The 12,119-nt window shown below is 46.6% G+C and overlaps 1 protein-coding gene across 4 annotated transcripts in view; it reads left to right on the top strand.

The window, feature by feature from the left end:
* TMEM272 (transmembrane protein 272) overlaps positions 1-12,119 on the top strand; it is a 124,555-nt gene that overhangs the window by 102,861 nt on the left and 9,575 nt on the right. For 2 of the 4 annotated variants that reach the window (XM_034936755.3, XM_014347438.6), the window contains exon 3: positions 8,441-8,500. The exons of the other annotated variants lie outside the window; for them this stretch is intronic. In XM_034936755.3, the coding sequence (XP_034792646.2) occupies positions 8,441-8,500 (60 nt within the window). The remainder of the gene's footprint in view (positions 1-8,440; positions 8,501-12,119) is intronic. 4 annotated transcript variants of the gene reach the window in all.

Raw genomic sequence — 12,119 nt, 5'->3', positions numbered from 1 at the left:
GTGGCCTCAGAGGAGTGGCTTGTTTATCTGGGCGTTCATCCAGGGAGTAGGGTGGTCTCCGTGCTCTCAGACCCCAGCAAGCCACTTGGGGGAGCTTTCTGGAGCTCTCCTGGGCCACTGTGCAGCCCTGGCTCTCAGCCTCCCCATCTGGCACTCTCTCTGTCAAGCTCTCTGCTGCAGAACATTTGCTTCCCTGCGGCCTGCTGCCACCCTGGAGGATCACTTTCATCACTGGGCAGCAGTGAAATCTTGATGAATACATGTGCAGTGTGTGCAGGGCTCTAGCCCTCATAGGATAACTCAATTAAACGGACAAGTGCAGTGAACCCAGGTTGTTGCACCTGTCAGGGGGTCCTGGGAAGTCCCCTTCAACTCCACTTGGAGACAGCAGCAGAGAAGGGCGCAGCAAAGTCCATGTTCAAGGGGGACACCAGGAGAAAGACCTTCTGCTCAGGCCTGGATGAAGGAACCGTGACTGTAGGTGGTGTTTGCAGCCCCTCAGCTCTGAGAGAAATTTACACAACTCAACATACTAAACAGAGAGTGGTAGATTTTATTCTACAATTCTGGCCAGGAGATATAGCACATTAATTTATTTTTAATGTACTTTTAAAACTTCAAAACTTCTTCCTCTTTAAATAAAATTAATTTGACCCTGAGCTCCTACTTGCCACAGTACCAGGAACATCAACCCTGGGCTTTGTGGGTCACACGAGAATTCAAGTGTGGGAGTTGGAGAGGAGGGATCACGTTTTCCTCTCCTGGGGGTCTGGGGCAGGGTGTGCTCCTGCTCTGTGGTAAGCCATTATTTCCTCTACACACCCTTTGTGCAATGTTTAAAAGGTGGCCCCCGGCAGTGGTAGCTTCCAGGACACAGTTTAGTAGTAGACGGTGCTTTTATTGGAAGAAAAGTGCGCCTCTCTTCCAAGCGAGAGGATTTCCAACCTTCACTCAGCCCTGTAGCCTCACACAGGCCCTCTCTTCTCTGCACAAACTGCACAGCAGCACGCTCTGTCCTTGCTATCAGGTCAGCACCGGTGTCAAGCTTGAGATGTCGGGGTCTTTACGAGCCTGGGGACCTGGTGCCGCCTCCCTAGGTGCTTCTAGTAGCAATTCCTTTTGGACACTGCAGGGAAGGGGCCACCAACCCAAGGTTCCACCCTCAGCAGCCCCCTCTTCATTGCTCCTTCTCTTTGGGGGACTCCCCTGCATCCCTTTTTATTGGGACAATCCCATAGAATTGCTCTTGGTGGGCTTCAAGAAGCACAAGGTTGCCCTCTCTTTTCAGGGATCAGAGAAAGAGATGGCAACATCAGTATTGTGGAAGGGTCCAATATTTCTTACTAACTCGTCCTGTTACATGAACAACTGAAAATCTCAAAAGCAGGCAGTGGAGGTGGTTTTAGAAACCCGTACTCCAGTTCATTCCCCTGGCACATTAAATGCAGTGAATTCTGAACCGAATACATCCTTTCCCTAAAGCCCCTCCTCTTTCTGTCCCTCACATTTCCGTCAGTGCCTCCACCATTCTTGTCACCCGAGCACTGCACTTCAGTCATTCTTTACTCCTTTCTTCCCTTCATTCCCACACCTAATGGGTGCTCAAGGCGCTCCTGGACCCTCACAATTGCTCTCCAGGCTGAGTTATGCAACAGCCACTTCGCTGGTCTCTTCACTCCGAGAGCCACCCCCTTTAGTCCTCATTTTCTCCAAAGGTTCAGCTTTGATTATTATTTGATGATATTATTGATGATTATTTGATAGCTGCTTTCCAATTGCAAACCCTACAACTCTCTTTATCTTCCTAATAAAATCCAAATACCCTTATGCAAAACAGAAATGCCCTCTCTTCTGACTATCTAGTTTCCATCTGATCTCTCTTTTCTCTGTTATGATGGATGATGGACGCTCAGCTCCATTTCATGATTTGCCACTCCCCCAAACCACTCTGAGTGTCTCTGTCTCTCAAATCTTTTGTTTCCTCTGGGCTTTTTTCCTTTGACAGAAAAGCCATCTCCCCACAACTCAGCCCGTCAAAAATCCTACCCATCCATCAACACCCAGTACGAATATCACCTCCTCCTTGAGGCCTTCCTTGATTTCCTGGGGACTCTTTCCTCCACCAGGCTTCCTCACTGCATTGTGCGCTGCCCCTGCTGGTCCCTTCCACACACTGATTTGTACTGTCCCTTGAGTGCACATCTCATCTCCCTTAAGAGGTGGTGAAGTCCGCATTGCCGAGGCTTCTCATGCTCACTTTGCATCTACCCAAACCTTGGTCGAATGCAAGAATGAATAGCTGAATATCTATAAAGAAGTTCATCTATATTCAAAGTGGATTAAGTGCTAATAAAAATACCCCCTCATGCAAATTGCTATTGGCTGTGACCTCTGGGGATTAGTGGGTGGCTGTGGCAATGCAGGGTGCTTGTGCAGGGCTGGAGAAGAGGGGTGGGTGGAAACGAGGCAGAGGCAGAATGACTGAACATACCAGGAGAGGGCAGAAGTGGTCTGGGTGACTGGGGTTTGGGCACCATTACAGATACAGGGAGGTGGAGAGGGCAGTTTGGAAAGAGGAGTTTAGTTTGAGTTTCTCTTCCTGCACTCTTTGCCAGTTGCCTTCTGGGTATTTGATAGCTCAGTGGAGCCCCGAAGGATGGTGTTGCAGAGAAAAACTGCTGGGTCCCAGTCTCAGTTTCTGCACTAAAGTAAGCAAAAGATCTGGGGATATATTAATACTTGCTATTCATAGGAAACAGACTCTGGAGATCCTTGAGAACAGACCAAAAGCTACCCACTTTTCCTACCAAGATTACCCATTTAAAAATGCATTGAATTCTCCCAGCTACCTATTTTGACTGATAACCGGATGGCAGCGTATCTTTAACACCTGCTACCGAGCTGCTCCCTCTGACAATCACGGGCAGCAGCAATCAGCAGTCGTGAGAGCAGCCCACCCTGAAATGCACTGCAAGAGGGGAGTGAGGATCCAGAGCCAGCAACCCAAAAGCCACCCTGAGGAGGGCACCCTTCCCAATAGTCTGTCTTTTCCCAACCTTCAGTAAGTCAGGAATCAGCTTATCTGTGTTATTAGCATAAAGAGTGACTTGACTCCAACGTTTTGATTCTAATATCCTCCCACTATTGCTCTAATTTTGAATTATTTTCTCCTTTGGACCCTCAAGCTGAGTTTATTTTCACCCAGCTCTTTCAAACTGACTTTCTAGATGGAGACTCTCATGGCATCAGAAGCCAGAATGTGGCACTCTGAGTTGCATTGGAATTGGTGCTCAATAGACCAGAAGGCAGGACAGTATTAACTAGTGGTGGTCACTGCTGTCAAGCTGCTGCCATCGCAACAGCGGCATCACCAGGAAGCTCAGCCTCTGTTCCAGAGAGCTCCAAAGACTGAGGAGTGGGTAACCAGATGCCTCAGGAGGCAGGGGGATCAGGCGAGAGTGGGGCTCCCCAATTCCTGACTGTGGCTTGGGTGTCTTTATTAGGACCAAGTGGTAAAGAAGGCCTCGTGCTGGTAACTGCTGATGATTTCCATCCCCGTGGATCCTACAACCTAGCCCAACCCCAGCACCTCACACCATGCTGAGCAGACAGCTGTAGGAAGCCCCTGAAGATTCTCTAGCCAGCTTACAGAAACAGGCTACGATCACCTGAGAGTTGCTTTTATTTTATTTTATTTAGATGAGGTCTTGCTCTGTTGCCCAGGCTGGAGTGCAGAGGCGGGATTATGGTTCACTACACACTTGAACTCCTGGGTTCAAGCGATCCTTCCATCTCAGCCAGCCTCCCCAGTAGCTGGGACCATGGGCGCACCACCATGCCTGGCTAATTTTTGTATTTTTTGTAGAGACGGGGTTTTGCCATGCTGCCCAGGCGGGTTTCAAACTTCTGGGCTCAAGAGATCCACCTGCTTCAGCCTTCCAAAATGCCGGAAATACAGGTGTGAGCAACCATGCCAGGGTGGAAGTTGCTTTTAAATGCAGATTCCCAGGCGCCATTTGTACTGATCCTGGTTTGTGAGATCTAGAGCGGCCATCGAGACCCTGAGAGTCATGGCTCTGAGGTGCAGCAAGCAAGAGTGAGCCTCATTCGACCTCGAGCAAGAGTGAGCCTCATTAGACCTCGAGCAAGGGTGAGCCTCATTAGATCTCAAGCAAGAGTGAGCCTCTTTAGACCTAGAGTGGTGATCCAGAGAAGCGGACTCACTGGATGAAGCCAGGGCACAGCCTGAGAACAGGGCCAGGGAGTAAGGCCGCATCCACTTGGGAGTTAAGGTATAGAACAGCCTCATCTCTGCTCAGAGACCATGAGAACCACAGTGTATACCTCACCTGTTGTTTTCTCGATTCTTCATTTGATTCCGAAGTGGGGGCTGAAATAAAGGGGAAGCCTGGGTCTCCTTCCATCAGGAATGGAAAATAATAATAGTAATGATAATGGCCAGCATTTATCGGTGTTTATTATGTGCCAGACCCTGCGTTTAGTGCCCTACACAGATTATGCGGATTATGACATTTGATGATTTTGACAAGTCTGTTAGGAAAGTCTTGTAATCGTGCCCATGTTTGCAATGAGGACATTGAAACCTCAGAGGTTAAGAGTCCTGCAGTCCATGCTGCAGGTAATGAGGAGCGGAGTGGGCTGTGACTCAGGTGGCTTGGCTGCATGGCTGCAGGTGGTGAGTCTTTACAGCCTCCTCCAGGTAGTCATTAAGAATGTTCTGGCCCTGGCCATCTCTCTCAGCCCTGCTGGGAGGTAGTGAAGAGGAGGTAACATTTTACCTCTCCACTCTTAGGGCTTTTCAGCTGGGCCTGAGAATTAAACTCACATAAGACAGATTAACAGGAGAAAAGCACACTAAGTTAGTGCAAGTTTTACATGACACAAGAGCCTTCATAAGAAGTGGAAACCCAAAGAAATAGCAAAACCCAAATGCTTTTGTACGTGGCTGAACAAAGAGAGGTAATTGCAGAAAAGGAACCAAACTATGTGGGGAGGCTAAGGGAAGATAAGAGTGATTTTGACAGGATCTGTTTGTACAGAATTCTCTTGGTCTCAATGTCCCATCCTTGGTGATAAGAATGGTGCTTTCCTTTGGTATAGGGAGGACATCCTCTATGTGGGGCTTTTGTTTCCCACTTTTAAGAAGGAAAAGGGGAGGGTCAGGGTACCCTTCTTCCATCTGCTATTTTATAAGTGCCTTTAGCTCCAAATAACCCTTATGCCACAGCTGCAGAGTTTGGGGTGGCATATTCTGCCACCCTTCAGTAGGAAGCTTGGGTGGCAGGTGCCTCCTTGGGGACTGCTCCATTTCTTTGTGTCACTCACTGCCTGGATTATATATGTGGCCAGGTGGCACCATCTGCCTCAAGCTTGCAGCACAGGGAAGGATTTTTCAGCATGCTGATCACTTTTTATCATCCTTGTAACAAGCTCCAAGGTCAAAAATGCAGAATAGGATTCATCGACCCCTTGACTTTCTATCCTTTGCCAGCAAGAAATTTCTTCCTTGACCCCCACTCTAAGTTGAGAATTAAAACCGATGTGGCTAGATTAACTGACATTCTCTCTAATTCACCACACCTGCCAGCAGCACTGTGTCACTCGTGACCAGCAGGGCCCCGGAGCAAAACAAAAATGCAAAGCACCTTGTTCAAAAAGCAGGAAAGAAGCACTGTTCAAGGGACTAAAATATAAAAAGCTTTTTCCTTTCTTCTGCAGTCTCTCTTTTGGCCTTTTTATTTGCTGTTTAATATCATTTTTAAGTAGGGGGAAATCAAAATGTGTAATTATTAGTATATATTTTACCGTTCATCTTAATATTGCATAATGTCAGTTTTAAATGCAACTCTAAGAGCATTTAACTCATATGTTGAGTCACTGAAATGACACAACTTGAGTTTAATAGCTCTTATACACATTTTGTTTTTATCGGAACGTTGGAAACATTGTATAAAACTAACAAGTCTTCATTTTGCTTCTTGATATGGGTGTATTCTACCCACATTCTCCACCTTCTGCTCACAGATAGGTGAGGAAGTTGTGAGAGGACAAGGTATACTAATTTAGGGGTCAGAAAGGGGTTGGTGGAGTTCCTTGGTTGTTCCTGTTTCTTAGAACATCATTGCCTTCTGTCTGCATCTGAAGCAAGTTCTGATTCAAATGGAAGTAAATCTTTTCAGGACTGTCAGCCCCCTGCTTACTCAGTTGAAGACACAACACGCTTTCCTCATATTGGCCCTGAGTCTTGCGGAGTAAATGTGAATATTGGCGGTAAAGGGCAGCAGACATGAGCATTTCACGCTCCCTCTGCTCACACGTATTCCTCACTGTCCTGTCCAACTTCACTTACAATACACGATTTCGAGAGAAATTTATTTAGAATTTCAAGATGGCAACAGAAGAGCGTCAAACCAGATGCTTGGGGCCGTTAAGTTGCACGCCTTTGAAGCTGGCTCTGGTGATAGCATTATATACAACTCAGGGGTGGTTTGAGGGGAGGAGTGGAAATTGGGGCAAATCACTCTGCATGCCTGCCCCCATCATCATTTCCTGGAGGTGAAGGTCAAGGTGGGCATGGAGGGCAACTTCTGGGGTCTTTTTGAGAGAGGGGCAGCACCCTGCCCTGTGCACCCTACCCGCTGTGGGTAGCAAGATCAGAGCTGGCGTTTGGTGGTGTGCACGTGAGGCTCCCGGCCAGAGGCACTTGCAGCCTTAGAGCTCTTCTCTAGAGAAGACAAATTCCCAGATAAATCCTAGATCTTTGACAATTCAAAACCACAAAGGACCTTGCAGATTAAGCCAGGTACAGTGGGCTCTGTATAAATACAGAAAGCCCAACTCAAGCTGGCTAAAGTAATAAAGGGGATTTATTGGCTTCTATAAATGGCAAGTCCAGAAGTAGTTTAGCATCAAGGGTGGTGTGATTCCATGGGTGATGAATGTCACTGAGGACCCAGTTTCTTTTTACCTCTTCTCTTGCCTCTCAGGGCGTTGTTCTCATTCGCAGGCTGGCTTCCCCTCATGATGGCAAGAAGGCTGCCAGCCACCCCCAGAGTAATTCAATTCCTCACCAGTGGCCAGGGAGGGAGAAACCTTGTTTCTGGAAGTTCTGTCAGCAGAGTGAGAAAGCTTTTTCCTGACTCTCAGTAAATCTCCCAATATAAGTCATGAGCCCATCCACTAATAACGTATCTGGTAAGTGGGGCTCTGCTGGTTAATTGAGGGTGAAACTTCATGCCCTTTTCTGTGGCCAGGGTGGGATCAGCTTCTGCCAGAGCACATAAACGGCACAGGAGAATGGGGAGGTAGGGAGGTGGGGGTACCTGAAAATAATTAAGGTGATGACCTAGAGAGGAAGGAGGAGATGCTACAGAAGCTACCATGACGTTCACTCAGAGATCCTCTGCTCTCAGCATGACAACAGGACTCAGCAGAAAGCACAGATGTGTGATGCTGTCAAGACTCTGACAGTGGGAACTGGGGGGCAGGCCTACCCAAGAGGCATTCAAATTCACACTTTCAAAAAAAAAATGCTGGCCAAGCAAAACCTATATCTGCAGATATATCTGCCGATCTGGAGAACAGATGAGGAAACCAAGAAGCAAAGCAGGGAAGTAATTGCCTAATCACAAAAGTTGCCATACCCTGAGGTCCTTGTGCATACATCTGTCACCACCTTTTACAGAAGAGGAAAACGGCTTCAGGATGTCAACGAATTTGCCCAAAGCCACATGGCCAGTGAGTGACAGGGCCAGGATTTGGACCCAAGCCTGTGTAGCCCCCATTCCTCTGTTCTTTCCCAATGTCTAAAAGTTGGATTGGTGGCATTAACAGAAAGAAAAACCCCAAGCCAGTTCAAAGCTCTATTATACTGTGTGTCAGCAGGAAGTTTTAGGAGCCCATCTAATGTCATGGGCTGTGGAATATATAACCAAGTGAATGGGAAGGGAAGAAGATTTTGTGAAGCAAATACTTTCAGTGATAAAGTGAGTTGTCAGTGAATTTTATCCAGGGAAGAGAAGAACCATCTGCCCTGGGTACAGGCGCCCAGGAAGCACAGGGTGAATCCTGCCTGGCTCAGTGGATGCCGGCAGCTTCTGGCGTCCTGGCACGGGCACAGTGGCAGTTTATAAACTCCTTTTCCTTAAGCTGTCAGACTTGGAGAGGTCCTGCAGGATATCTGGGCCTTGGCATCGGCAAAGTGATCACGAGAGATGTTCAGCTCTCTGAGAAATGCAAGTCTTGGCTTGCATCCACTGTGTGGGAGCCCCAGGCGAGCTGCGACCTTCTCCTCCTGTCTGCTGACTTGCCACTGGAGAGAAAGTCAGGTTTCACAGGATGCTTAAGAAACTGCAGTGAAGAGGAAATGCAGGGGTCTGTGTGTTTCTAACCCAGTGCCTGCCCCTTCTTCTCCTTGCAGCGTGCTTCGTTGTTGTGCTCTGTGCTTTCCTGGCTCTGCCGCTGTCCATGACCTTCATAGGTAAGCTGCCTTCCGAGCTGCTGGACGCCACAGGTCAGCCAGGTTGGGGCATGGACCCAAGGCATGTAATCTTTAAACATTAAATATGTGTTTAAGAAGAACTGGCCAGCCCGATGATTCCCAGACACCTATGTGCCATCTCAGAATGACTTGGTGAAGATTTAAAAAATACACATTCCTGGGCCCTGCCCTGGGAGATATCAATGCAGTATATCTGGGTGGGGACAGACACTCTCTTTTAGAAATCTGTCCCCAGATGATTCTGATCCCTCCAGCCCAAGTTTGGAAGTGACTGGGCTAGAGGTTTCCCAAAGTCCCTTCCCAGTTCCTATGTTCCCTTGTGGAAGCAGGTTGCAAGCAATACAAAAAATGCACCTGGCGCTAGGTGATGTATGGGCACTCTATACATTTTTTTTTTTTTTGCTGAATGAATGAGTAAATATTTCCATAAATCACGTATATTAAACAACCTCATAATCCAGAAGTGTGAGGTCTAGCGAAGGTCAGGGGAGGGGCAGGATGGGGGAAGCTCCTTAAGTAGCTAAAAATTGTTATCACGTGTCAGTGAAATTAATCTCATGCTCCTGAACATTGCTAATGGGAGCCCTGTGTACAGGACCTAGCTACCCCTATTTACCTAGAAGCCCAGCATGGCTGGGCATGGTGGCTCACGCCTGTAATCCCAGCAGTTAGTGGGGCTGAGGCGGGCCGATTGCTTGAGCCCAGGAGTTTGAGACTAGCCTGGGCAACATAGTGAGACCTTGTCTCTACCAAAAAATGCAAGTCTTGACTTAAAAATTAGCTGGGTGTGGTTGCGTGTGCCTGTAGTCCCAGCTACTCGGGAGACTGAGGTGGGATGATCGTGCCACTATACCTCCAGCCTGGGCAACAAGACTGAGACCCTGTCTCCAAAAAAAAAAAAAAAAACACAAAAACAAAAACAAAAAAGAAGCAGCTCAGCAGTCCCAGTGTTCTAGGTCCAAGCTCACAGCATATTGGAGCAGAAAGTAAAAGAGCATAGGAGTTGTTGCAAAACAGCAACAACGAAACACCCAGTACCCTAATTGCTTAATGGGTAGGAGCCTTCCTTTTGAGGTGATGAAAATGTTTTCGAACTAGATGGAGGTGGTAGTTGCACAACATTGTGAATCCACTAAATGCCACTGAATTATTCACTTTAGCATGGTTTCTTTTGTTATGTAAGTTTCACCCTGCCACCCCGCTAAAGCCACAATACTAAAAATGGAAACAAAAACAGTATCCTTAGATCTGTAAGACATGAAAGCTAACAGCCTGACAGGAAATAAAAAAGAAGATAAGATTTTAAGGTTTGCAGAGAACTGAAACAGCCAAGTAGTCTGGGGCCATTTAGTGTAAGAGTGAACAATTCAATCACTTCAGCAGGCCCTGGTGCTATGATTATTACAGTGCAATTCAAAAATTAACACTTATTATATGGCTCTGTTTTTCCAAGAAGAGTTCACAAGATGTTAGGCATGCCCTGCTTATGAAGTCGGGGGTACTCTCCAGAGGGCATTCTATGCAAAATCTGTAAGGTAAGAGAACCCTAGCCTTTGGACCCTGTGGTTAGTTACCTTTCTTTTTGCTTTCTTTTGAGACAGGGTCTCACTCTGTCGCCCAGGCTGGAGTGCAGTGGAGCGATCTCGGCTTACCGCACCCTCTGCCTACCCGGCTCAAGCGATTCTTGTGCCTCAGCCTCCTTAGTAGCTGGGATTACAGGCACCCACCACCATGCCTGGCTAATTTATATATTTTTAATAGAGACAGGGTTTCACCACGTTGGCCAGGCTGGTCTTGAACTCCTGACCTCAAGTGATCTGCCCGCCTCGGCCTCCCAAAGCGCTGGGATGACAGGCATGAGCCACCGCGCCCAGCCAGTTATCTTTCAAATGAACTTAACTGCAACAATTCATCCACCAATAAGGCTGCATAAAAGAGACAAGACCCCACAAGCCAATTCCCATGGATATTATATTAAAATCACCACATCCACTGCGGAAAGAGGGTTTTGGAGGTGTTATTGCTTCTAGAGCAATATTGGTTATAGAGTTTGTGTTTGGGGTGATGAAAACATTTTGGAAATAGATAGTGGTGATGGTTGCACAAGATGATGCATGTGATTATGCCGATGAATTGTACACTTAAATATGGTTAAAATGGCAATTTTTGTTGAGATATTTTATCACAATAACAAATATTTTAAAAATCACTACATTTGGTAGTTGTTATCAACTGAACTAGGGAGAGATCTAAAACCAAAAAGAATAATCGTGATACTGCAGATCAGACAAGAAAGAAAATCTAGAGTTAAGGTAGGTCCTAAGAAGTACATGAGAACACAGGAGGAAAGATGGCTTTTATTAAATTTATTAGGATCGTTTTAAGCCATCTGTGCACTGATTGACTCTCCTGTGAACAGCAGCTGTTTTTATTCATTGGGAATGAGCAGATATCTAAGCCATTACTCAATGTTCATTTCACAGCTGGCTTTTGAATTGAAAGGCAGTCCATGTCCAACAAATTTGGCACCAAGTACTTAAAGGTCTTTGTGTGAAAAGGCTGTGTTGAGACTTGGAAAGTATTTCCATTTAATAACAAATTTGCCTAAACATCAGAGATAACTAAAAGACAAGCCTCCATAGGTTGATGATTGGATCAGCGTGTATATTTGACTAAACTCTGTTTTGGGCCCTGAATTTATGGCTCTCTGTATACCTAGAAAATTTTGTTCATTTCAATGGAATATGGTGTAGTCATAGAAAAACAGTTTACTCCCTCTGCTTAAGTATCAAGGCATTTATAGGGAATAAAATTCCAAATCAAAGCTAAAAGTCTAAATGTCATTTAAACAGGAGGCTTTGATTCTACAGTAAGAATTCCCTTTCTTGGACTCTGTTGACAGATGTGTTAGTCAGGGTAACTTAACTGTGCTGCAGCCACAAATTAACCCTGGAATCCCAGTGGCTTAACACTGTAAGAGTTTATTTCTTGCTTATGCAAATTCCATCATGGCTCAGGGGGCATGGGGACTTCTCAGGCAATGTGATGACATAATATTCCAGTCTGCTTCAATCTTGAGAACAATCCATCTCCACCCATGGTTTCCAGGTGGTCAAAGCAGAGGAAGCAAACAACGAATCATGTATCAGTTTTTAAATGCTTTGGCCTGGGCTGGGCACAGTGGCTCAGGCCTGTAATCCCACGCTTTGGGAGGCCCAGGCAGGAGGATCACTTAAGCCCAGGAGTTTGAGAACAAGCTGGGCAACATAGTGAGTCCTTCTTCTCTACAAGAAAAAAAGAATTAGCTGTGCATAGTGGCACATCCCTGTGATCCCAGATACTCAGGAGGCTGAGGTGGGAGAATCGCTTGAGCCTGGGAGGTTGAGGCTGCAGTGAGTTGTGACTGAATCATGCTACTGCACTCCAGCCTGGGCAACAGAGCAAGACTCTGTCTCAAAAAAAATAAATGCTTTGGCCCCAAGGTGTCCCACAGCCCACTGGTCAGAACTGGTCACACTGCCTTGCTACCCAACAAGGGCACATGCTGGGCAGTCAGTGTCTCCCATAGCAAAGGTGTGTGTTAGAATTCATCTGGAGC

This window comes from Pan paniscus, chromosome 14 (assembly GCF_029289425.2).
Source record: "Pan paniscus chromosome 14, NHGRI_mPanPan1-v2.0_pri, whole genome shotgun sequence".
In the NCBI taxonomy this organism is placed as follows: domain Eukaryota; kingdom Metazoa; phylum Chordata; class Mammalia; order Primates; family Hominidae; genus Pan; species Pan paniscus.
Note: the sequence above shows the minus strand (reverse complement) of the source record. Positions and strands in the feature narration are given on the sequence as shown.